The 26433-nt window shown below is 47.7% G+C and overlaps 6 protein-coding genes and 1 non-coding gene across 7 annotated transcripts; 4 read left to right on the top strand and 3 right to left on the bottom strand.

The window, feature by feature from the left end:
• Positions 1-193: 193 nt before the first annotated feature.
• BDV37DRAFT_239855 (nuclear pore complex Nup192/Nup205 family protein) lies at positions 194-5586 on the bottom strand. Its single transcript, XM_032081004.1, has 5 exons — positions 5357-5586; positions 936-5276; positions 725-880; positions 403-674; positions 194-350 (listed from the first exon to the last, which is right to left on the bottom strand). The coding sequence occupies exons 1-5, from the start codon at positions 5538-5540 to the stop codon at positions 300-302; spliced, it is 5004 nt and encodes a 1667-aa protein (XP_031945386.1). The 5' UTR covers positions 5541-5586; the 3' UTR covers positions 194-299.
• A 109-nt stretch (positions 5587-5695) lies between these two features.
• Positions 5696-15247, top strand: atmA (DNA-binding protein kinase TEL1). The gene is made up of 9 exons (XM_032081003.1): positions 5696-5994; positions 6042-6084; positions 6156-7490; positions 7544-7884; positions 7946-12404; positions 12453-12843; positions 12915-13976; positions 14040-14997; positions 15064-15247. Exons 1-9 carry the CDS (start codon positions 5916-5918, stop codon positions 15081-15083), a joined length of 8688 nt encoding a protein of 2895 aa, XP_031945385.1. The 5' UTR covers positions 5696-5915; the 3' UTR covers positions 15084-15247.
• Positions 15248-15459: 212 nt separating this feature from the next.
• BDV37DRAFT_t43 lies at positions 15460-15533 on the bottom strand. The gene has a single exon. It is a non-coding gene; the product is annotated as a tRNA-Ile (tRNA).
• A 169-nt stretch (positions 15534-15702) lies between these two features.
• On the top strand, positions 15703-17718 carry BDV37DRAFT_239850 (gluconeogenesis factor YvcK family protein). The gene is made up of 3 exons (XM_032081002.1): positions 15703-15790; positions 15865-16235; positions 16286-17718. Exons 2-3 carry the CDS (start codon positions 16034-16036, stop codon positions 17599-17601), a joined length of 1518 nt encoding a protein of 505 aa, XP_031945384.1. The 5' UTR covers positions 15703-15790; positions 15865-16033; the 3' UTR covers positions 17602-17718.
• BDV37DRAFT_239848 (DNA-directed DNA polymerase gamma MIP1) lies at positions 17719-21588 on the bottom strand. The gene is made up of 2 exons (XM_032081001.1): positions 21326-21588; positions 17719-21268 (listed from the first exon to the last, which is right to left on the bottom strand). The coding sequence occupies exons 1-2, from the start codon at positions 21498-21500 to the stop codon at positions 18036-18038; spliced, it is 3408 nt and encodes a 1135-aa protein (XP_031945383.1). The 5' UTR covers positions 21501-21588; the 3' UTR covers positions 17719-18035.
• A 176-nt stretch (positions 21589-21764) lies between these two features.
• Positions 21765-23228, top strand: BDV37DRAFT_239847 (uncharacterized protein). Its single transcript, XM_032081000.1, has 2 exons — positions 21765-22411; positions 22464-23228. Exons 1-2 carry the CDS (start codon positions 22024-22026, stop codon positions 22676-22678), a joined length of 603 nt encoding a protein of 200 aa, XP_031945382.1. The 5' UTR covers positions 21765-22023; the 3' UTR covers positions 22679-23228.
• A 785-nt stretch (positions 23229-24013) lies between these two features.
• BDV37DRAFT_268808 (putative CorA family metal ion transporter) lies at positions 24014-25797 on the top strand (the record flags this gene model as incomplete). The annotated part of the gene is made up of 2 exons (XM_032084240.1): positions 24014-25607; positions 25667-25797. 2 exons carry the CDS (start codon positions 24014-24016, stop codon positions 25795-25797), a joined length of 1725 nt encoding a protein of 574 aa, XP_031945381.1.
• Positions 25798-26433: the final 636 nt, after the last annotated feature.

Below are 26433 nucleotides of genomic sequence, written 5' to 3'. Positions count from 1 at the left end.
GTATGTTTGACCTTGCGGGGAATAAATATACTATCTCACCGGACAACAATTTTACACGTTTACGTTCATAGCTGACAGCGAAGAATGGAAGCTATGTCCGAATGGGATTATTTACGTCCAATTTTTTTTATAAAAAAAAAATTGGAAAAAGGAATTCCCCCTTTGAGATATGCCAAGGTTGTACATTAAGACAGCAGGCACAATATAGCAATCATTTCCATATACACCATTTCGTTACATCAATAAATCCAGTTACACCCCCCCCAAAAGTGCCTGGACGCTTTGCTAATCGTCCCTATTCACGAGAATAACTGCGGTCGAGTGAGCTCTCTCACTTCATTATCCTCAAACTGCCGAATGTTAGATGATTCATCGAAGCAAACCATGTATGAAGGTGCGTACCTCTAAGAAATCCGTCGCAGCAACTAGTGCCATATATGATTTGGTTAGGTTGGTCAGGGCGCCATGGTGATCGGCAGCACCCCCTCCACCGATCTTGGCAAAGCGTTTGAATATGCCGACCATACTTTGCCTATTCTCAGCAAGGAACGCACGAGTCTGTTCCATCATCTGCTCGTTGTGAAGGCCCCGGGAAAACGCAGCGGAAACAATAACACGTAAGACAGAATCCAGTAGATCGTAATACCTCCGGAGGGCATCAGGGTTATCAATATCTACTACAGTTAGACAGTTTAACTATATCAAGGGACGGCTTGTTACTGACCGATGCCAAGATCTGGGTCGGCAGCGAATAGCTGCGAACCACGTACTGCTTCGAAAAGACCGGTCGTCAAGACGTGGGTTGCGCCGGCCTTCGTTTGGCAGAGTTGCTGAAGTAAAGACAGCAGAGATTCATAATAGGATAAGAGTAAAGGTGTATCTGAGTTAGACCTGATTAGCTGTAGATATGGCCAGTAGACTCCATGACTACATACCATTTGCCTGGGCATTTTTTAGTTCAGTGGGCAACGTCCTAATGGCATCGAGGAAGAGACTTAGATAATTTGACTGAGAGATTGACTCGGCCAATACAGAATCTCCCTGTTTATCGAGAGCTGCAAGGAGATTGAGGAACAATAGAGCAGACACGCGACATGTCTCCTGGCCAGCATATGCATCATCGCATATCGCTTCAATCAGTGTGGTGCCAGCCATCTTGACAACCTGGTGGCTATGTTGTTTGATGCTCTCGTGTCCTGTATCGGGTTGGATGATACGGGCGATGTAGGATGAGCAAATGTTATAGAAAGTTTCTCGGAGATTAACATTTCCTGTCGCCAGAGCGATACCTCTAACACAGATCTGGAAGAGTTGATGGAGCTTCTCATCAATGACATCTCCACTTCTCCGGGCAGAATTGGCTTTTGCTGGGCTTGATTCCAGTTTGGTAACTAAAACTTCAGCTAAGCGTGCTAGCTCGGTCGCCTCTGGGAGATCCTCTTCAACAGCGGCTTCAAGCTTGGGAAGAATCAACTGAATAGTATGTAGTATGAATGTCGATTTTCGTCCGCCTTCAATTTCGGAGCAAGTGAGCATGGTCGTAATGAGTTCTGTCCAGGATCGGAGAGCCAGATAACGATTGTTATTGATCTTTCTTGACTGGTTTGTCGCATGGACGAACATCTTCAAACCTTCGGCTTCTGCAAGAAATTGTTCCTCGTCTTGTGGGCGTAAATGCCCGCTGGAAAGCAATTCCTCTTTCCTGAGTTGTATCAGCTCCTCCAGCTCTGCCTCACTGTAAAGGATGAGTGAACCATCCGCTTCTTTTGCGCACGCATCCAGCATAATACCATCTAGGAGGACTAGCATGGGGGGCTGGAGTTGACGTCCAATGTCCAGATCCGCGAAATCGAAAAGGTCAAACACCGTAGGATTCAATACCGCATCCCCTGTCTCTGAGGTCGAATTCCCAAACAACGTCGACATGATATCTGCTTGCAGCGTTGGTGAACGGAGCTTAGCAGCCGAACGAACCTCCGTAGTAGCATAAGCATACAAATAACTTCTGTATAACAGAAATTCTGCGAGAGCACTAGCAGAATCCGAAACCCAAAATTCTTCTGTCATAATCGGGAACCCATCCCAAGGCGTGTTTGGTCCAATGATGGGTTGGCTTGCGAGCAGACTTTGCAGAAAACGGTTCGCACGCATCTCAGTAAGGGTGAAGTAGGAGGAGATTTTGGATGACCATAAGTGCTTTAACACCTCCAAGGCCATACGCTTCAGGTGCACCATCCATGACAGGATATTTCCATCAACTTGATCTGGGTAGCTTTGCAAGAATGTGATGATCGCATGTAGCAAGGACATTCCGTTGGCGAGAAGTCCGTCAGAGGAGATGTCGAGCATAGTTCCCACACTGCTAAATCCAAGAAGCAGATGAGCTATCGTTGGCCGATCCGTGATCATTCTAAGGCAGCTGTTCAGCAGCGCCAATAAACTTTCTCTAATGATATAACCAGAAGACTGCGACCCATGATCAAGTTCCCGTAGTTCAGGCTGCATTTGAGATACAAGCGGGCGTGCCACGCTGTCCACCTCTACTTCCGTGCTGAGGACCTCGACGATTTTATTCGAGGACCGCCACTTGGACAACCCAGGTGATGAAACCTTGTTGAGCTTTCTGGAGCTAGAGAGTTTCTCCAGTAGCACCATTGATGTGATTGTGAGTTGTTGATGCGCCGTGCTGCAATAAAGACACAAAGCTGGCACAATTGACAAATTGTTTAGGACGCTATCTTCAAAGGCAGAGAGCGATGAGTTCGCTACGTTGGTTCGGCTTCCACCACTTTGAGACTTGATCAAAGGGCGAACAATGTTGAAATATGTCGACTGAAGGTCCATGATCAGGTCCATGACCTCAAGGCTTCTGACTACAGAAAGGACCAATATAGAGTCGGATGCCGCCTTGGAAACCTCGGCTATATCTTGGTGAGCTGTCGCGAAGATTGTCTTGATTACATCTTCGTTGAACAACCATTCAGCTACCCGCGCAAAGGGGTGTAGACGGACATAAGTAACCAATGACGAGGTTTTAGCATCGGATGGCACAGTGGGCTGGCTCAGAACAGAGACAAGACTCTCATTGAAGGACTTCAAGCATGTCACGACAAATTCCAGGCAATTGTACGTTAGCATCCGAGATTGGCGTTCGTTGAGATCTGGCACTTTCCGTGACAAGGCATGGCCCAGTATAAAGTCTATGTAAGGCTCGATACCTGGCATGCGATAGGACGAACCCAAAGATTCAGGAAATGGCAGCGAGAGGTGGTAGTCAGCTGAATCAGATGTTGGAGACACAAGGGAATTGATCAAGGTCACAAAAGCATTGGCTTGGTCGAAGCTCTCGCCAAATTTTTGAAACGCTTGTTGCTCATGCCAAATAAGAGGGTTTGAGACTACTGGGATCTTGCCCATTCCAGAAGCACTCATAGATCCACCTGAAATCCACTGGTCAATAGAAAGCCACATTTCGTTTCCATTGATAGGTGTTCTTTCAGTCATCAAAGCTGCAAGGGTGGTGAAAACTGTGGCTCTCAAGTGCGTGGGTATCGGCCCGCTGCACAATGTCAACAATGTGCTGACAACGTTGAACGAGGGATGATGAAGCATCCAGTCCCGTATCGCGACACTTTGTCTACATAGATGTCCCATCAACCGGAGGTAACAGGTCAGCATGACAGGACTTTCTGGCTCACTCATATCTGCTGGTTCAGACTTCCGGGATCGTAGGATCGTTTGAGATGTCGAGGCAGGAGGCTTCTCGGTCACTTTTGTAGCATAAAGTTCCAGCTCAGCGAACATCTGGGACCAATTCATGGAAGTCGACCGCTTGAATTTAGCAGACATGAACTTGTCCTCTTCAGTGAGAAATCTATGAGCTGCAGTGGCATTATCTTCGCTTCCCGAAATAGAGCATAGTAATTCACAGAATGCGCTAACTCTAGGGACAGTTTGCCTCTTCGAGGCCCATTGAAGGAAGCCATACAGATTTCCGTCAGGATCGGCCCAGAACTCCTGTGCAGCGTCCGGTCGCTGCTCAAATGCAAAAGCCATTATCATGAGGAAAGATTCAAGGTGCGTCCGAGCTTCCACTAAACCTCGATGGAGACTAGAAGTTAGGCCATCTCTTAGCGCTGTAATTTGATCCAATCTTTGCGAATCTTCTTCTGATTTCAACATCCGAACAGCATCCGGCATATTAGCGATGCATGACTCCACAAAGACCTCGAAGTTGTCCATCAGTAAGCATTTCATGTATGTAGCGCAGGTGTCAGATTCGGGCATAGCTGAGGAGCTTTCCTTCAATAGCAATGAAACTAATTCACTCCGAGCTGGATCTGCCCATTCTTCATTGTTCACTCCAGAACAGACGGCCAGCATAAAGTCCAGCCCTCCATCATCTAGCGCTGTCATGAACATCTTTGTACGCTCCTCAGCGTCCTTCTCGAGATCGACCCCGGGGAGGGGGGACGACGGTCCATCAAAATCCCATCCACCATATACTGCAAGCCAGAGAGAAATTACTGCAGAATGGAAAGTAGGGAGGGCCCAGGATTGGCCATCTTTGGTTGACGTAACGGCTGTGTGCAAGCTTCGAGCCTCTTTGTATGAATTGGAACTTTCCGGAGAACCATGTTGAACGAAAGCAGCAATTATAGAAGGGATATAATGCACCAGTAGCCCATCAAACCGGTCCAATTTCCGAAGGTTCCCAAGCAGCAGCCGAAGATCCTCGGGGCTAGTATAAGGGCCTTTAAAAAGGTAGCAAAGTATAGCACCCAACGATTCATGCTGTTGTTGCAAGCTGGCGCGCTGATACTCTATGGCCTCCATTATATCGGCATCTTCCGCTTGACCAACAATGGATGCCTTCTGAATCTGTTCAGCAACAAGTACAAGCCACTTCTCAATATCTTCCATCGATTTCATGCATTTTCGTGCAAACAGTGACGCGTTTCGTAGAGGGCCATTCTTTATCTCGACAACGAAAGCTATCATGTCCTGCATTAGAGCCTGGGTCATTTCCCGTTCGACCTCGAAGGATTCTTGGAGGATAAGACGCAGGGATTCGAGGAGGAAGTGCCGACGCTCGTGAAACCGCATGATCGCAGCGATAAGAGGAGTTCTATCCAGCATCTGAGCATGGTCCTGGGCGCCAAGAAACAGGTGTGCTGCCTCCAGTTCATCGATACCCAGCGCATCGGCCAGCTGTAACGCGCCTTGTTGGAACTCCTCGTTGATGGAATATTCAAGGTCATCGACGGTGATCTTCCCTAAGTGGATTCGGAGTAACGTAAACATGGTTCCAACCTAAGATTATATTTCCCATTGCGCATAGAAGATAAATGCTTACCTGAAAGAACAGCCTGGCGACTGGAATTGTTCTTTGGTGGCCTGTCAAGGAGCTTCCTGAAATCATCGATGTGAGCCTCCAACTCATCACGGAGACGGTCGATGTTCACAAAGGAGGACTCAGTAAGGGATGAGAGATCTTGATACAAGCCACGAAGGCCCGCTAGAGTGTCTCTGTCCCCCATGATCAGAGATTTTCCCTAGCTCGGCAAGAAGCGCTGTGGAGGTGGAAATGAAGTATAAACTGTTTGTTGCGGGCCAAAAAAGGTCGGAGGTCGCGATCAAAATTCCGACCCGAAAAAGTAAAAGCGGCGGAGCTTCTGTTTGCGCCAAGACCAAAGCTCCTTTGAGTCTCCTAACAGCCGCACCGGAGCTTCCAGGCAATTTCCCCATAACGCCCCCGTTTCATGCGGGTTTAAGGGCTTAGCCATGTTTTTTTGTTGCATAATGGAGTTCTCAAAAGTTTAGGAAATGTCGCATGTGAACATGGTTATCAAACGCTCGACCTTATTAGTGTTAAATGTGTATAAGTACTACTCCGCATTATCAGCACCATCGCAATGGCGGAAATCACTCTGGATAGGACTCTGGTGCTTCTGTCATCCGAGAAGCAAAAAGAGCGTTCCGATGGTCTAGCTGGTGGGTTATACTTGGAGGATCTATCATACCCTTCTAACATCTGCAAGATTTGAAGCATATACTCCAACAAAATAAACGAAACTCAAAACTGTATGTGGAAAATCAATATCACTCTAGAGATTGATGGTGGTCCTTGTTGTTGACCCGTACATATCATCTAGGAGTTCCCTGAATGACAAAGCTTGTCATAAAATTTTTGAGTCACTGTTCCGATTCATCTCGTCAGAGAAATCTCTGTATAAACAAGCGAAATCTAAGGCTGCTCCTCGCTTATCAAGATGTGCAACTGTTCTGCGATTAACTGTTGACGCCCTTCTGCATAACTTGCGAGCCAAGTCTGTTCGTGCAGTTGTTGACCATATAACCGAAACTTTGCAGGACCCAGGAGGTAGTCTGTTTGAGCTTCTTGGTGTGGATTATACAAAATGCTTGGCTGCATTGCTAAATTATCCTCCACATGTTGAACATCTGGGGGCCAGTGAATGGCAGAAGCTTATGGATTTCTGTCTAAAGATCTTGAAGACCCAAGATTATGAAGATGCCCGTTCGCATACAGGGAGCGACTCTCGGTCCACTTTGGATGAATTCCTGGGGGCTGGAGGTACTCCCACACCGTCCATATCGACGCCAACACTAACTGTGAGAGAGAAATCCAAAGGCGATAAGAGTGCAATCAGCGAGGCCGTAGTCTGTATTCAGCTGCTAACGGCATGCGTTAATGCTCCAGTTCAAGAGCCCGCCGCAAAGATACTTCATGGGCTAGTGGGTTACGTCAAGTCGTCGCATATCGCGGGAAGTGGACACCAAAGCGCATTCAATAGCATTAATTCGGTCATCATGAGGGTGTTGTCTGACCAGTCAGAGCTTGTTCAGAGCATACTGCTGGACTTAATACCCGTAATTTGTCACCTGTGGGCTACCAAACTCGTAGGGTTGAAAGATGAACTGCTTGTCACCATCATGCTCTGCATTGTCCTCTTGACCGCAGCGACTCGACAGGAGCCATCGGAATTGTTGAACCGCTCTATTGAAAACCTCTTGGATTCCCTGTACACAGAGTATATCAAGCGTCCTGAAAAGGATATCCTACAGGTTGATGAGTTGGTTTTCCATCAGAAAACTTCGGCGGCGGTGGATAAGATCTTGATATGGCCCCGTCTTGAATCTGGCAGATCAGAGCATAATTGGACCGTGATCTGGGCTATAGCTAACCTTGTGGATTTATCAGAAGAGATAACTGCGCGATTGTCGTCGTCGCGTACGTCAAGTGAGACGCTGAACAAAAGGCAGCGTCTCACATCGATGGTAGATGAAATTCACCGTGATTGCGCTTCATCCTCAGGTGCCAGAAGAATCTGCGCTCTGCAATTGATTCCGCTTCTCCCCAGGCATCATGCTAGTGACGATTCAAAGTCGTCGCTACTCCTCCGGTTAATACCAAACATACTCGACGATAATGGCATATTAGCGTCCTGGACAATGATCACTATTTCAAGGTAAAGTTCACTCAGCAATCTTTTTCATGCCGCACTGACCAGGCTTACTATAGCATTGCTGGGAGTCCTAATGCAGACTCGCCCTCATTAAGGGCAATTTGGCAACAGGCTTGGGAGCTCACATGCCGTGCCTCAACTTCCCAGGCTACTTCTAGGGCATCTTGTATTCTCCTGAGTAGCATTCTTGAATTCAACCTTTTGGAGTATTCGATAGTCGCGGAGGCCACGAACTCGATGCTCACATCTGTCAATCTAAACGGCCCATCTACCGTGTCCGATGCATCGTTGGCTTTATGGGCCACCACGACTCGAATGACTGCGCAGATAAATCCAGGATCCCTTCCAAATGCCTCAAAGCAGATATGCGCCTGGCTTCGAGAGGTTTGGGTTATTGGTGTGTTACTATAGCGGCTTCCACGATATGGTAGTGATATTTCATGCTAATAATGCCCCAGGAACAGCAACTGATCGAACACAGCTAGCTCAACTTGCTGCATTTGCCCGGCCCTTGGACCTTTTAAACCTGCTTTTAGCCTGCACTAATCGGCATTATATCCCACCCAAACCTCAGTTCAGGGGAGCAACCAGTCTCATTGGCAAAGGCTGGTATTTTCTTCACAGGAGCAAACAGCTGCTAAATTACCTATTTCAACTCAAAGGTACATTAGATTTTGATATGTGGGATACTGATGATACTATCAATTTGGAGATATCTTCACGACAAGATCCAAATGACAACATGGTTCTGGATCTCTTGCAGGCAAAATCTGAAATGTTCTTGCAAGCCTTTCAATCATTATATGAGGATAAATCACATCATATAACGGTGGACATCGTGCAGATTGTTGCGTCTTTCTGTATTCTCGTTGCTCTTTACACGGAATGTCTGCCACGCCAATCTGCATCAAAACTCCAAAACCTACAGCAGAATAGCGAGTGCCTATGGGAGATTATATGCACCTTCCTGGCCTCTCACGAACTTGAATTTGTTCAAGGTTGTCTAGTAGTATTGTCGCCTTTCCTTAATTCTGAACAGTTCTCATTCAATCCTGAATCAGCCGTCTCGAAGGCTCTCCTCAGGCTTGTACTTCCATTAGGGAGCCTTTTAGAAGCCTATAGAAGATGTCAGAGAGAGAATTTGGCTCCCCACAATGGAGAGCCTATGGATTTGGACGATACTCTGTTCAATTCAAAAGATCGGCTGGCGGAGGTCACCTCAATCATCAAGTCCAAGAGAGAAGCGCTACCCTTATTCCAGGAGTTTTCCTCCTTCCAGCGGTGTATTACCATTCAGCTTTCTGTTTCACAGAAAACCCACGCATTTTTGGCCAGCCGTGATCAACCTTCCAGTAGGGCTCTGGTTGAGTACTTGATCGATTTAGACGAAGTCGATATCTTAGCCGCGGGGAGCTTTTTGCCCCATGTCTACCGTGCAATTTCTGAAATGGACCGGACTTCGTTGCTCGACATCCTTGAAGACCTGGCTGAAAAATGCCTACGGACTTATGAATTGGAGCGCTGTGAAGCCTCTCACTCCCTTTGTATTCATATGATGCATAGCTTTGTCAAAGCATGGGTCAACTCGGAAGACGATAATCTCAGTGATTCGGCATCAGATATCTATACTTGGCTCAGAGACGTTTTATTGGCAAAAGACATGGCATCGCCTTCAGTTCTCGTTGCGTTCAGTGAGCTCCTCGTGGGTGTCATTAATACCAACGCCTCATACTCTAGCGGTGAATCAAGCATATCTCCACGAACAAGCCTTCTGCAGATTTTGGAGAAAGGCAGCATACCAGTTAAATTTGATATTGGGAATCTGATTCCCCGGCTATTTGGCCATTATTCACTAAACGATCATGATGCCATATTCAATGACGTGCTGAGACACCTTCCCAAAGAGTCTGATTGGGTAGAAGGCATCGCGCTTCGGTTGTTTATATTAGGTCAATTAGCTTCACGTTGGCATACCTTACTCCGCAAAAGTATTTACCACATGTTCGAGACCCCAGCACATGTACCTCATTCACTTCAGTATGCTGAGAAGTGCATATGTGGTGTCGCCAATACGCTTGGGCTCAAAGATGCGAAAGCGCTCTTTCGGCTATTTTCTTCTCAGATCCTCTATACCTGGACTGAGCAGGAATCGATTACAGCCATGCCTTTCAGTATATTTGGATATGCAAGTATCAAAGACATGTTAGGCGATGTTCAAGACGAACTTGTCGGTCAAATTATCATGCGTGCGCGGGAGGATGAGGAGATGGAAATGTCGAAGCACATGGGAAAGCCTTTCGTTGAACTTTTAGCCACATCTTTTTACAAGGCGGAGGCCTATAGCATCGCTCGAGATATCAGTACTCCTCCTGGGCAAGGTAGCCAGCCTAAAGGAGTTGAAACACGGCTAAGAAAGATGGTAGGGGCTGAACGTTTCATGGATTTGATTGATCAGCAATTTCCACAGACAATAGCAGCCTTCTTCGTGTCCCTTGACCAATATGAACAGGTCGAAAGAGCCCTCTCAAAACGTGCAAAATTCCAGGATGCTCTCGATTGTCTAAGGTGCATCCTCGGTAAAAGTGCTTCGAAAATCGTTCTCCCTGCAAATCAGCAACCCTCGTTCAGGGCTCGCTATCTCATTGATGAGTTAGAATTCCTCTGTAAGCGCAGCGGATATGAACTCGAGACGATCTGGACGCCTACGCTAGCTTCTTATGTTTGCCGAACCCTCTTGGAATCAATTCACCCGGCACTTGGTTCTTTCCACGCCTGTTCTGTAATCCGGAAGATCAGGGTACTACTTTGCGTGGCTGGATCTGTTATGCTCAGAGACTATCCATTCGAGATGGCCCTCCACGCCATGCTACCGTTCCTGGTAGATGTATATTGCTCAGAAGATGCATTAGGAATCTTCTGGTATCTTCTGGAAGCTGGTCAGCCTTATCTGACAGAGACTCCCGGACTCATGGCTGGAGTCACGGTCTCCACATTGCTGTCCTTGAAAAGGTTTTTGGCATCTCCCCCAGCCGATATAGCTCAACAGAGCCAGTCAAAAACAGTAATAGCGAACATTGAAAGGTTTCTTCAGTGGCTTGGGGAGTATTTAAATACTTACGAATCCACCTTGGACGCAGAAACACGCCACTCGTTTCGCCGGGTAGTGAAGTCTTCAAAGGCCACCTCCACTGTTAAGTCACACTCAAATGACACTAATGAACGTGATGTGATCCTCGAAATTCTTGATGATCGGGGCTCTCAAAGAAGCCTCTTGAGCAAGCCTGTCTCCGACCATGTCATAGCGCTGCTCTGTGCTGACTCCGAGGAACCGCTTGGAAACTATCACAAATTAAATGAGCCCGACAGGGACGCAACTTCTAATATCGTGGCCGTCTACCAAACTCTACAGAATTTTAGCACCGGATCTGGATACAGACTATGGGCTGCGAAAGTCATTGGACGTGCTTTTGCTACTACAGGCAAAGTCAATGACACCCTAACCAGGGAGCAAGATCTGTCTCTTTTCGAATCTCAATTACCCGACTTGCACTTAGATGTCCACTGTTATTCTAAAGCTAGCATACTTCAAGAACTATGCAACATGCTACAGAACAACAGCCATCTGGAGGTGGGACTCGTTGAGCGAACATTGCAACTCATCATAAGTAACCTTCCCAGGTATCCGGGCTTTGAACAATGCATCAGTGTCGTACCTCTCTACTTGATGAAAGCTTTCACATGGAGCCCCTATCAGTGCCCACCCATACCAACACTTACTTCAAACACAGAAGGAGATGACCCCAAAGTGAATTGGAAGACAAGCAACCCTTTATCTCAATGGGCTCGCAGTATCGCGTTATTCTTGTCAAAAGCTGCGGCTGAAGATCCTGTGGTTGGGTCACTAAGCCACATTCTCTATGTTATCCCTGAATTAGCCGTCCAAATCCTACCATACATGCTTCATGATGTTCTGCTTGCAGAATTCCAAGGAGAAGCAGTTATCAGACAGGAGGTTTCCCAAATTTTCAAACAAGCTCTGTGTGATGTTCATGACACTACTATCTCACATGCACGGCTTGCAATCAACTGCATTCTATATCTTCGAAACCAGCCGAAACCTAATGAGGCGACAATAGTAGAACGTGATGAATGGCTGGAGATAGACTTCGCAGAGGCATCGTTGGCTGCCAGTAGGTGCCGTTTACCGAAGACAGCACTCCTCTTCCTTGAGATACATGCATCTCGTGTAATCTCTGGCTCTCGCCGTTCCTCGCTGGCCAAATACGAAGCTCCCTCGGACATGTTGCATGGAATATTCAAGGACATAGATGACCCTGATTCCTTCTACGGAATCCAACAAAGCCCCTCCCTGGACTCGGTTATGGAAAGGCTCCAACATGAAAGCTCAGGGTTTAAGAATCTCCTCTTCCAAAGCGCACAGTACGATAGCGAGATACAGATGTCAGCAGACCCGAACGCCTATGGTGTTCTTAAGGCACTCAACTCGACAAATCTACAGGGAATTGCTAATTCCATATTCTCGGCGTCTGGGTGGGGTTTCAATGACAGATCAAGTTCATTTGATAGCATGCTGCAAGCCGCAACAAATTTACGACAATGGGATATACCCGTCTCGCCCTTGAATCCTTCACCTTCCGCAACCGTCTTCCGGGCTTTCCAAAGTCTCAACACGTCAGGGAGCCTGATTGATGCCTCTAAGTCTATCAACGAGTGTCTGTTGACAACTTTGGAGTCTCTTACGAGCACCAGCCAGTCTGCTATGTCTTTACGAACTGCGATGAGGGTTCTTGGGATTATTACTGAAGTCAGTGACGTTTTGGACGCCAGATCAACGCAAGAAATAAACAATGAGTGGCAGGATATCGCTGCCAGGGACTCTTGGCTGAAGACCACCAGGTATGGAACAGATACTCTGCAAAACAATCATACGTCTAACTCAGGTAGTGTTCATGAGATTGGTGAGATACTAAACTCACATGAAGCCCTCTTCTCATCGATCAACCGAAAGGCTTATTTAAGATCTTCGACCAATATAAGCGATCATGACGCACAGCTTCTGGAGGTCAAAGCCATTCGGCAATCACTTCATATCACAAGAGCCCAGGGCATCCAGCAAGCTTCTCTGAAATCGGCCGTGTGCCTCTCTAAGCTCGCACACCACTGCTCTACACTAGGGATCAACATTGAAGGGGCCGCCAAGTTCGATCTAGCTAATGTTTTATGGGACCAAGGTGAAATGACTGTATCAATTCGAATGCTTCACCATCTCAAGGATCAAAATGACCTACATAAACAGGCGGTACCAATCAGCCGTGCAGAACTTCTCGTGACTTTGGTAAGCTCTCTCTATATTAACTCCTTTCATACAAAACTCTGCTCGTTCCAGGCTAATTTATTGCTTGTAAGGGCCACCATGTCGCTGAGGCACGCCTCGAGAAACCAGAGATTATCATCCAAGACTATTTATTAGCCGCAGTCAAGGAGCTAAAAGGCCGCTCGGGGGGTGAAGAAGCCGGGAGAGTTTATCACGGATTTGCCACATTCTGCGACCAACAATTACAGAACCCCGATGGTTTGGAAGATTTTACGCGAGTTGAGCAACTACGTAACCGTAAGGAGAAGGAAGTGCAAGCATTGGAAGATATGATGAAGGCTGCTGAGGGAAGGGAGAGGGAGGCTCTGAAATTTCATCGAACAAAGACAAAGCAGTGGTTTGATCTTGATGACCGTGAATACCAACGTCTGCGACGAAGTCGGGAAGCCTTCCTACAACAATGTCTCGAGAACTATCTCCTTTGCTTAAGAGAGAGCGAAACTTACAACAATGACGTCCTCCGCTTCTGTGCACTGTGGCTTGACAAGTCTGACAGTGATATCGCCAATGCGGCTGTTTCCAAGCATCTCGGTCAAGTTCCAAGCCGAAAATTTGCCCCCTTGATGAATCAGTTAACCTCGCGCCTGCTGGATGTGCCTGATGAGTTCCAGAAGATGCTCTTCTCTCTGATTACTCGCATTTGTGTTGAGCACCCATTCCATGGTATGTATCAAATATTTGCGAGCAGTAAGTCCAAGGGAGGAAAGGATGAATCAGCGCTATCACGCAATCGAGCAGCCGGACGATTAGTTGAAGGCCTAAAGAATGACAAGCATATTGGGCCGACATGGGTCGCTGTTCACAACACTAATATCAGTTATGTACGATTTGCCATTGATAGGCTAGATGAAAAATTGAAGAGCGGTGCCAGGGTTCCGCTGCGGAAACTCCAAACTGGCGCACGCCTCGAACAGGATGCCGCAACACAGAAACTACCACCACCCACAATGAACATTGAAATCAGAGTTGATTGCGATTATAGTGATGTACCGAAGCTTGTTAGGTACCACCCTGAGTTCACTATCGCATCCGGCGTCAGTGCGCCAAAGATCGTCTCGGCTTATGCAAGTAATGGTTTACGGTACAAGCAGTTGGTAAGCATTGAGCATCGATTGATATGGCATCTGGAGCGAATGGTAGGCTAACAATACCGGAAGTTCAAAGGAGGGAATGATGATTTGCGGCAAGACGCTATCATGGAACAAGTATTTGAACAAGTTAGCAATCTTCTTAAGGACCATCAGGCTACTCGGCAGCGGAATCTGGGAATTCGCACATACAAGGTTTTGCCTCTTACGTCGAATGCGGGAATAATCGAATTCGTGCCATACACCATCCCTTTGCATGATTATCTGATGCCTGCACATCAAAAATACTATCCGAAGGACATGAAACCAAACGTTTGCCGCAAGCACATCAGCGATGTTCAGACACGATCACTTGAGCAACGCGTTAGGACATACCGACAGGTTACTGAACACTTCCATCCTGTTATGAAATACTTCTTCATGGAAAAGTTTAACAATCCAGACGACTGGTTTAGCAAAAGGCTTTCGTATACTCGAAGCACGGCTGCCATCTCAATCTTGGGTCATGTTCTCGGTCTCGGCGATCGCCATGGCCATAATATCTTGCTAGATGAGAGGACTGGCGAAGTGGTCCATATCGACTTGGGAGTTGCATTCGAACAAGGCCGAGTGCTTCCGGTTCCCGAAGTCGTTCCATTCCGTTTGACACGAGACCTTGTCGATGGAATGGGAATTACCAAGACCGAGGGTGTCTTCCGCCGCTGTTGCGAGTTCACGCTTGAAACCTTACGACGAGAGTCTTACAGTATCATGACTATCCTTGACGTGCTTCGTTACGATCCACTTTACAGCTGGACTGTGTCTCCTTTGAGGATGATGAAGATGCAAGACGCCCCCGAAGCCGGGGGCGGGCCTCCCATGCTGCCCGGTGCTGCCGACCAACGGCCAAGCAATGAACCAAGCGAGGCCGATCGTGCGTTGACGGTTGTAGCAAAGAAGTTGGGCAAGACATTGAGTGTTACGGCTACTGTAAATGAGCTGATCCAGCAAGCAACCGATGAAAAGAATCTGGCCGTCCTGTATTGCGGTATGTTCTGTATAACGTTACCCTAAACCGGTTGTACCGAGATGCTAACAAACTTCATCTCCCTAGGTTGGGCTGCCTATGCTTAATGCGATGATACAAATTAATAGTGCGGCTGTGTGTTGTTGGCTTCTTACGGATGAACGATATATTTGGCTTATGGGGTTCGGTCTTACGCTGCGTTTCTAGTAGCTTACGTATGAGTATTCATACTAAAAGTTTTACATACTTCGTGTATATATATATATATATAGCGATCCTCTATGGCACATTTGATTCTAATTAATGTGAGAGCAAAACCTCAACATCTCCATGGATAGAACTGCCTAGTGGAGAGACAAAGTGAGATACCTACTGCCAGCCTCCTTTTGAATGGGAAAAAGAAAAGAAAGGGAAGAAGTTTGTTTGAGGCACAGAGAATATCAGAGTAGATATAGCAAAGAACAGACACAAAAAGAAAAAGAATGGTCCCAGAGAGGCTCGAACTCTCGACTTCTGAGTTATTAGCTCAGCACTCTAACCGACTGAGTTATGGGACCCAGTTGTTGAGGAATGGCTGCCTTAAATGCTTTCATAATCCAGAAGTCTAGTATTCTTAGGTTACATCTTAGGGCACGGTATCCAATGATGGCCTCGGCTCGGCTCCATTATCAGTGACCTTTTCTCCCCAAAACCTACATTACTGGCAGACGTCTCACTTTCTCTTACTTCTTCTCCACTGTAGTCCGTACCTGAGAATTCATGACCACGTGCCCCAGAGCAGTCAATCATATAGTTCCAACCGCCTCCAACATAGGCATGTTCTATTTTCTGCCTTTCAATCGAGGAACTACATACCCTACGGAGTCTTGGCTAATGACATCTGGCCAGGTTGCGAAATGATATTTATAGTATCCGTGGCCTTGAAATGTGGAACTTGATATTACGGCCAGACTTTGAGTATATAAGTGATCGTGCCTGCTTACTCGTGAGGCACTTATATCTCCACTTCGCTAGTTGCTGCTTCACCGTTTGATCGTCGCTGCCAAGGCTCCTAAGTATGTCGACTACTTCCACCCCCAACAGGGGTATTGCAGTCTTTTCGGGAGGCAGTGCTGCCAACAATCTAGTCGAGGTATTCGACACAGTGCGCGACACCAAGAACTGCCCACTGAGCTATATTATTCCCATTAGTGACAACGGAGGTTCCTCATCGGAGCTGATCCGCATCTTTGGGGGTCCAGGAATTGGCGATGTGAGAAGTAAGCATTCACCCACTCTTGTTATTCTCTGTTCTAACGAACAAGCACAGGTAGACTGGTCCGTCTGATTCCAGACTCGCCCCCGAATTCCGAACGGGGTGCCATAAAGACTCTCTTCAATCATCGACTGTCAGCGCACGCAGCCACCGCCCACGCAGAATGGCTCTCCATCGTAGATGGCACATCGACGCTCTGGCAAGCCATTACGCCAGCAAAGAAAGAACTCATACGCTCTTTCTTCAACCTTCTTAACCTGGAGATCCTAAAGCGTGCCCGGCCCCCATCATCAACCTTCGACTTCACCTCTGCCAGCGTAGGCAATCTCTTCCTAACCGGCGCCCGCCTATTCAGCGGCAGCTTCGAAAGCGCCATCTACCTCCTCGGTAGCATCTGCGGCGTACCATCCGACACAGTCCGCGTAATCCCAGCCATCAACTCCAACTTCTCCCACCACATCTCCGCCTCCCTCGCGAATGGCTCCGTCATCGTCGGCCAGAACAGCATCTCCCACCCCAGCGAAGCAACAGCCCTCCAGCCCCGCCCCAGACGCCCAAGCCTACTGCTCGCGGACGGCGCGGACGACTTCACAGATACCGACACCTCCGACACGCACTCCTACGAAGACGACCACCCACCAGGCTCGCTGCCCACCCTGCGCAACAAAAACATCCAATTCTCCAAATCCGAAAACGAGGATCTCCCCTCCCGCATCACCCGCATCTGGTACATCAACCCCTACGGCCAGGAAATCCGACCACCGGCCAATCCCCGCGTCCTCGAAACCATCCGTGATTCGCAGGCCATCATCTACAGCATCGGCTCCCTCTACACGTCTCTCATCCCGTCTCTGATCCTGCGCGGCGTGGGACAGGCCATCGTGACGAGTCCCGCTCGACATAAGATTCTGATCCTGAACGGGTCCCTAGACCGAGAAACGGGCCCCCAGTCTGAACCTTTCACGGCGGTGAACTTCGTCGAGGCGATCACTCGCGCCGGGGAGGAAAGTCGTGGTCGCATGGCTCTTTCTGCCTCGAATACTAGTACTCATAGGTCCATTCCAGGTCTGGGTCTTCCTTATTCGTCGTATGTCACGCATCTTCTTCACCTGGAGGGTCCTGGGACGCCACAGGTAGATCGTGAACGGCTCGCTGAGATGGGGATCGAGACGCTTCGTCTTTACGGGAGGAAGATCGTCACGACGGATGCGGGTGGTGCTGAGACGCCTGTTGGAATGAAGTATGATGCCACGGCTTTGGTCCAGGCTCTTGAGGTGGTGCTTGGTAAGAAGGGTGATGCGATGCTTCGGGGTGGGGAGAAGAATGGCTTAAGCCGAAGGAATACATTAGATCCTGGGAGGAAGAGATAGATGAATTTTCCCTTGATATATGGGTAAATTCATGGCGCAATATATGTGGTGGGCTTCTGTTTTCTGTAGATTAAGTCTGATTAGATCTTTCTTTGGTAGAGGATGGAGCGGGAGAACTTCTACAGTGTATTAACTGTCTTGATTATATGTATTTTCTTTTTCCAGAAATTATGTACAGTATTATAGCATCACAATCAACATGTCTTATCGTAGACAACACATAATGTAAGATGGATACTTCGTACCACCCGAAACAGCCAGATGAGACGCCACCCAATGCTTCCCCAACCAGGTCTAACTAGGAATACAAGAAAGTAGAGAAGGGACAAAAAATAACAAGAAAGCATCATGTCCAGACCCGAATAGATCAGGTTATATATACATAGAATAAGGGAAAGAGGGAAGTGGTTGACGAAATTATCGGGCCAAAGCATTCATGCCCGAGCAGATGGCCGGGATTTCCAGTTTTGTCGGTTCAAGTTGACCTGGGGATGCCTGCTCCCCGGAGGAAGATCATGAAAGTCACTGTAAAGACCCGACCCGACGTCGACTAGAATGGCCTTCTGAGGCTGTGCTGTACAGGATTTGGCAGACTTAGCACGATCACTTTGAGAACGTGCCTTCGATGACGGTCCGGAAGCAGATTTGGCCTTGGTAACTTCTTTGATGATTTCCCGAAGTTCCTTATCATCCTTGGTGATCTGGGCTCTGATAAATGCAGGGTTATCTGTGGACTGAAGAGTGGACATCACGGACTCTCGTGGTATGTATGTATAGTTCTGAGGAGAGGGAGGGGAGTTCGGGATGATCGAAGGGTCTAGACAAGCAGCCTCATTCTTCTCCAGAAGTTGGACGATATCTAGACTTTCGCCGTGTGGGATCTTGTGTTGATGCGAAGGGGTAACGCAATCCATGTCTACTTCTTTCCGAAGAACATGGTCAATGTCAACTGCAGAGAAGTAGGCGCAAGACTGAGGGAGGTCATTGATGCCAACTTGCTGCGAGAACATGGCTCGAGTCCAGACATTAGCTACCTGTAGAGCCAAAGCAGCGCGATATTTGTCCTCATCTTTGACAAGATATCGGATTTCATCATGGACAGTGATCGCTAGACGAGCAGCGATGTTGAAGCGCCGGATTAGGTAGTCCATGGCGATAATGAGGAGGTGAAGATAATCAACACCAGATGACTGAATTGCCCAGTTGATCCGCGATGTCATGAAGCTGCCTCGGTTGATAAAACGCCGCATTAACGCCTCTGTGATGCCGGCACCCAATGTAGGCGTTCTCGGTCTCTCTTGATCAGCAAACTCCTCTAGCTTGTTAAAGACAAAAGATTCCGTGCCTCCCCGCCAAAAGGGGCTATCACTTAGAATGCGACGTGTCGTACGTGCACCCTTCGTCTCTTGATACAGCTTGGTCGCAACTTCCTGGGTTTGCTTTTCTGACATGGAAGGGTTGAACTGACGCAATAATGAAGCGGCAAATTTTACGCCAGCGCCGTAGATTCGGCCATAGTTGAAAACCTTGGCATCGTTGCGCGAAATCCCTAGAATTTTGGCAGTGCGTGAGTGCATATCGGTTCCTGCTGCCTTGGATCCCTCCAAAGTCATGAAACCGATCGCATTACCACCGTGAATCTGAAATTGCGCATCGCCGATAAGACTCGCGATCCAGAGCTCCTGTGAGTCAACATCTGCGCCAACAAAGACATAGCCGGGTGGCGCCTTGATCATGGCTTTAAGTTCAGATCCAACACGATTTTCCTTAGCGTTGCTTGCAGTAAGCCATGTGTTTTCGACGGCTCGTCGCGTAATAGTACCCATTGGTATTACTTGAGGCAAGATAAATCCTGTCCTGCTCTCTGCATTGCTCGAGTGAGATTTTTGCACCTCATCCTCGTAGACAACCATCTGCCCCATGATTCGATCCCGAGCGCTGATCCAATATGAACAAGAAGCATTCATCTCCAAAGCTTCCTTGGCCAGCGCATATTGAGAAGAGAGAGTCCCACGTTCGAAATACTGCATGTATCCTTTGGCCAGCGGATTAACACACCGGGCCTGCGGTCCATCCTTGTGTGGAAGTTTGAAGTAGACATGTCTTCTGTCGTCCCGTAATGCCGCTATTTTCTCTTCCGTCATATCACAGAGGACTACAGGCTGGTTCTCAAATTTCTTGACCTGATCTCGTGGAACCTTAAACGTCCAGCCGTGTTTATCGGACCAAGTTAGTGGATATCCATCCCATGATAGCTTGAGTAATATAGGCGCAGTTCGACTTCGCACAGTAAGATTGATATCGGCTGTGTTGGTGGCAAAGAGATCTTTGTACCATTTTGGCATACCCGGCTTCTTCTGCCTCGCAGCTGGTCGAGGAGGATCTCCTTTCTTTTTTCCTTTGGCCATTTTGATCTCCTGGCCAGACCAGTCCAGCTGTCGTAGCCAGGGATCTTCCATATACACATCCGGTTGGTCCTTGACCTTCAAGGCTTCGTCACATAGTTCAACTAACTTTCTTTGCACGCCATCAAGTCGTTGGTGGTAGGTTGCCTCGGCATTGGTAATGTAGTCCTTCCAGGTCTGATTGACTGGCAAAATAACCGAAGAAAGATGCCTGAGAGCCCCAAAACTGACTGGGTGGGGACAGACTTTAAGGAAATTTGGGAAAACCTTCTTATAAACGCGATGGGTGATGGCAACATCTGCAGCACAGTAATCCAGTAGCTCATCCACTTTCTCTAGAATCCCTTCTCTTGAGAGTTCGCCGAAATCATCTCGTTGCGCCTTGTCGATCGTGACATCACAATGAAATTTGGCAACGTCGCGGAGGGAGTTCACCGAGCTCCGTCCTACCCATAGTTCCTCTTCCTCGTCGCTGAGCATTTTGCTTTCAAGAAGAGCTGCAAGCTCGACGGAGTTATTCTCATTCGCAATCTTGTCTCTCAAGTCCCTATTCTTCTTGTGGCGCATCCAAGTAGGTCTCTGTTGGGAACACATCCCATTCACAGCTACATGCAGCGACATCGTATCGAGAAAGAAATTACGCGTCTGTTTCATATCGTACTCTTCCAATACGCGGGCGCGATCATAGCCGATATTGTGGCCCACGACAATGCGCGGCTGTGAGATGTCTCCCAACGGTATGAGCTGAATATGGTTGTCCGATTCCCCCAGCAGCCAGGGCGACAGCCACGCATACCAGGCTGTAGGACTGACAGCACAAGCCATTACAGCAAAGGAATGCTCTTTCCACATCACCTCCGTATCGAAAGTTAACATTGACTCATTCGGGGCATCCACGGGCTCTGAAGAGCCGTCACTATAATATTTCGTCCAACCACTGCGTTTGACCCAATTGCGTGGAATGCTCGGAGAGTTAACTTGGATATAATCCTTAGCATATGTAAGATAAGGCTCTGACGCATCCATGCCTAACTTGAAAAAATGCTCATCTAACGTCTGCCCCTGGAGAGGAGGCATATCGAACGCTACCGGTTCCGTGGCATCTTGAGATTTGCCGAGCAGGTCATGCCTCGAGAGATGCTCTTTCGACAACGCAACCAATTCTGGGTTTGGCGGTTCCGATTTGACCGGAAAAACTTGTGAAAATACATGGTCGCTCAATTGTTGGACTCCGATCTCATTGAACCTAGCCGTGGAGGGAACTGCGGAATCAACATCTGCGCTTATCGGTCACAAATCATGGAGCAATGCGAAAGTACCTGAAAGAGATCCCTGTCTAGGTTTGGAGTCATCTTCCTGCGTAGGTACCTGCGAAAAGTAATACCGCGCGAGTGATAATGGCCGTGGCGTGGAGATGAGTGGCGAGCGCAATTTTTGCGAGCAGGAACGTATAACACCCCTAGAATAGGGAGTGCAAGAATGACTCCAAAGCATCTTAGGTCGTGTAGGAGATCGATTTAAATAAGCCCATGGCTTGATGCGCTGATGCTCGCAGCCGGTGCTGCGCGAAACTGATGTGAAGGGGCTTCCTCTTTTTGGTGTTCCCAAGGATTTGTACATTCTTTCCTATCGCGGTATCGCCGTCATGATGATACGCGGACGGAATATACTATATTCCGTATCAGCTTCACCGCCTGCCATGATAGGATGTTCCTTTGCTTGTTATCATCAGGTGATTGATAATCAACACCGCCGATAACTAAACCCCGGCTGCAGATCCTCGCCACTATCAGTGCTTATGTCTAAGACAGCCTATCTCACCTGCGCCTGACATATGTCTCATTTGTGTCTCAGGTTTGGGAATACTTTCATCAAATCTAAGCTTGCATATCAGCTGGTTGTTCAGCTTTAAAGGCCTGCGTTTACCGATTTACGATACTTCCCGAGCCGCAGAAGACTCGTATTCGCGACACTCCAGTATTCTATTCCCACATCCTTGGATACCGCTTTTAGAGCCATGAATCGAAGTTACTCACACCACGTTCCGTTACATTCCAGCTCTCATACTATACAAGTGTCCCCTCCTCGTCGCCCGCGACCCTCCGACCATGTTGAGTCGTTAGAAACCCGAGGCGAGGAACGAAAACGTCGTCGTCTGAGTAGCTCTAATGTAGCAACTAGAGATGCTCAATCTGCACTGGATCAACACGAAGATGACATTGAATCCATTGATTTAACAGAGGCGGAGGGTCCCCCAGCATTAGCGAAGGTGTTAGCGAAGCAACGGGAGGACGCTGTTAGGGCCCAACAATCCGTTGAGCCAGCGAAGGGGCAATCAATACTAAACTCATATAAGTGTCCTGTATGTATGGATACACCGGAGGATGCCACTAGTACAATATGCGGTAAATATCACACTTGAAATGGGATATTATTTGTGCTGACTGGTGCACATAGGGCACCTCTTCTGCCACAAATGCATCATCGATACATTGAAATTCAGCGAAGAACAAAGAGCAGATACCTCTTCAAAAGGTCCTCGAGGGACCTGCCCCGTGTGCAGAAAACCTCTTGCACGGAACGACTCCCCAGGCCCCAAAAGAAATCTTGTACCTTTGCAACTCAAGCTCGTTACGAAGAAGAAGGATACAACTGTGCCGAGTAATGTATAATTCCGTACGCCAGCTCTGTGCCATGTGGGATGATACCGAACCCACCCCCCCGGCATTGATGTGCGGATTGTTGAACGCATATGTTGCACATGGCTATTGAGCGTGGTGTATTATCCCAGCGACCAGGAAACCTCTTGGTTTCCGAAGGTCTCTTACTTGACTGACGACATTCTTGGTCATATAGAGATTTCTTCTCCATTCATAACAGCCCCGCAGAATGGAACATTACCATATAGTACTACGTATATTGGAAACGTCCTCATATACCAAGCTCAGCTGTTAATGATTGACGACGATGACATTCACATTGGGAGAGTATTGTATCTTATAGATAATAACTAAGAAGAAGTGACGCTAGGCTAGGACAGTTGGCAGTTAGTCGGCCTTACGCGAAACACTTAATAATCAGACAAAGGTTGTCCTATCAACATATCTTGCATGAGGCATTAATGAATTATGAGAGCATGAGCGGCATTGGTTCATTTCTGCTTCTCTAACTCCAGAGATTATCGTTCTGTGTTCTCACAATTCATTTTATATTATTTTTCTTCCTTAATAAACTGGAGACTAGTGGAAATTCCCCCAACCACAATTGTTCGTATAGCCACGGGCCATAGCGCCGAAATCTAACCTTATCCGAGTTGAGGTCTATCTTTTTTTTGCTCGTTTTTCTCCCCTCACCTTTAATAGCAACTACCTCTTGTCCTCGAAAAACAAGCCCCTGCTTCGTATATACTCCATCCGGGGAATTTGCAGGGTCTAGGCACAAATTTAAGTTATGCCAAGAGTGGATGGCACCCGCAGCGAGACTAAAAAACATTAAATTTCCCTTGAAGATATGAACCCGGCTTTAACCACATTTCACGGAAAGCTTAGAGATTCTGGAAATTGCTTGAAATCCCTTCATTCTATACTGAGAGCGAGGAGTAAGCGCTCGGGGCCAAGTGTTTTCTATACCCTTGAGGTTCAAGCCTTGAAAGCTTCGCAGTCCCTAGTGGACAATTGAACCAACTCCTTTTGCAAACGTCATAATATCCACCTCGCCATGACTTCTTCCCCTCACCCTGCGCGCAATCCAACATACTGAGAGGGCGCCCATACTCGTTCGATGTTGACCTTATATATACACGAAATTAATGTCATTGGCAGTGCAATCTGTTTATTCAATCCACTGTCTGCTCCTTCCGTATCTGAGAGACGTGCGACTCTCCTTGCAGCGACTGGCTATTTGCGCTTTTGCGTTGATGTTCCCGCCTCCGTTTTTTTGTTCTTTCTTTCTTTTCTTTCCCTTCCTCTCTTTCTTCCAGCTGAAATACACAGGCCCCTTTCGTCAAAATGAGTAGGATCTCACTTGAACGTACAGAAACCACAGAGCTGCCATCCAATTCTCATGATATTGAGGCGCATCCGCAAACTTCGCCAACTACTGCGGAGCCAGCTGGCCTCGAGTCATTCCCCACGGTGACTAAGGGCCCGTCAAATGACACGGTTCGGAATCGTGCACGGAGGTCAAATACGGCGCGCTCATACCACCCTGACAATGTCACTCATGACCCCAACTGGCATCCGGGCACGGAGCCTGGCATAGACCCGACCAAACCGCTCCCGCCTTACAATGCGGATTGGGCGACTGCTGTACCAAGTAACCTATTCACAAGGTGTGAGATCATTGTCGTGGACTTCTCCCAGAATGAGATGCGACAATATGAGCTTGACAACGATACCTTGGAACAGTTTCTGGCCAGGGAGAGGGAGCCCTGGGTGCAATGCAGATGGATCAACGTAAATGGTCTCAGCTGGGATGTAATTCGAGTTCTGGGAAATCAGAAAGGCATACACAGGCTTGCCATCGAGGACTTGATCAACACGACAAATCGTACCAAAGTTGACTGGTATTCGGACCATGCATATATTGTGCTCACATTACAGAAATTAGTCCGAATCTATGAAGAAACTAGTAGTGACTCGGATGAAGAGTCTGACCAGGGTCAATGGGAAAACGACCGAAGGGGCTCAGCAACAAGCAGCAAGAGTGTGTCTCTGAAGCGAGCAACTACCTTGAGTCTCATTACGGAGGCATTGAAAGACCTTTTCAGGCTGAAATCACGAAAGCGAGACCCAAGTAGTGATCCCAACTTAGGCGCAAATATTCGTCCTTCTATGAAGAAAGCCGAATCCACCACTATGTTCGACGATGCCTCAAATGCTGGGCGAACTGCTCGCAGTATGCAGCGGTATCGAGGTGGACCAAACGAAGACCGCATCGAATTCATGGAGCGACATGCTGTGCTAGCGGCGAAGGGGCTATCAGTCGCTTTAGAGCAGGTATCGATATTCTTACACGCGGATAACACCGTGACATCCTTCTTCGAGACAAGTGCCGACGACATCGAATCACCTATTGTCAAACGGTTGACTTCTCCTGAAACTATATTGCGTCAATCATGTGATGCGAGCATGCTTGTGCAAGCAATCCTGGATGCTATCATTGACCTTGCAATCCCAGTGACCACAGCTTACCAAGATGCCATCGGCGACCTGGAACTTGACGTCTTGACTGATCCTGATATCGATCAGTCTAAGGACCTCTATATCCTAACATCCGAGATTTCAATCCTTCGAAATTCTATGCAACCTATCGTAACCATCATCAACGCGCTTCGAGATCATCGCTCTGAACCTATCAGTACCCCCGGACTGGGTGTACTGAAGAATTACTTTGGGCCCACAAATTCCTCAGACCCGGCGCCATATATAGGAGTCGCTACACCGAATCTCAAAAGTGTAGGTGGCTCCAGCGTCTCTATCAGTACCATGTGTCATACGTACTTGGGCGATGCGCTCGACCACTGCATTACAATAGTCGAAGGATACGACCAGATGAGACGGGCTGCTGACAACATGATCGATCTTATCTTTAACACCATTGGTATATTGCCTCGCATTTTCATCATGCTTCGTATGGCTGACTGTGTTATCCACAACCAGGTGCATATCAGAACGAAAGCATGAAGCAGTTGACTCTCGTGTCTTGCTTCTTTCTCCCTCTCACTTTCCTGTCGGTTCGTACTCACCTTGCTTTTAGTACCAAACTGTATTTGTTACTGACTGCAAGCTAGGGATATTTCGGTATGAATTTCGAAAGTTTCAATGGCATTAAGCACAGCGATGCGTACGTGATTAGATATCTAATATGAATGGCCGCGACATACTAACCATCGATCTTTTAGATACTTTTGGCAAATTGCGTGTCCCTTTGTATTCGCCATTACCGTATTCTTAATGTAACAACCCAAGCCAGTAGCTCGCTGGAATGATGCTAACTGCAGACTCTAGGCGCGACAAGATCGTACGCTGGACGGCGCGGCTAGCCCAAAAACGTCTCATCACCAGCTCGAGGAAGAGACGAAAGCGAGACGCCATAAGGAGACGATGAAAACTATTGAGCAGTAATCGCTCCATCGAAGTATCGTATAGAAAAAGAGTACATAATTAGAGCCGGGATGGACATGTTAGATATACATAAACTTGTATAGTACACTTGGATCAGTATCATACACTATATACTACAGACTTTTCCGTTTAAAAGCCATATAGGCTTTCCAGGGTAGTTTCCAATCCGAGCGAAGAAGCTCAGGCCTAAAGATATCAAAATCGACACCCTGCAGCCTATCCAGCCACAGACGTGTACCAACTGCAGGCATGAAGACACCGAATGCACGGTTAACCTCATCCAACGGCGATTCCTGCCGCTG

This window comes from Aspergillus pseudonomiae (genome assembly GCF_009193645.1).
Source record: "Aspergillus pseudonomiae strain CBS 119388 unplaced genomic scaffold BDV37scaffold_8, whole genome shotgun sequence".
NCBI lineage: Eukaryota > Fungi > Ascomycota > Eurotiomycetes > Eurotiales > Aspergillaceae > Aspergillus > Aspergillus pseudonomiae.
Note: the sequence above shows the minus strand (reverse complement) of the source record. Positions and strands in the feature narration are given on the sequence as shown.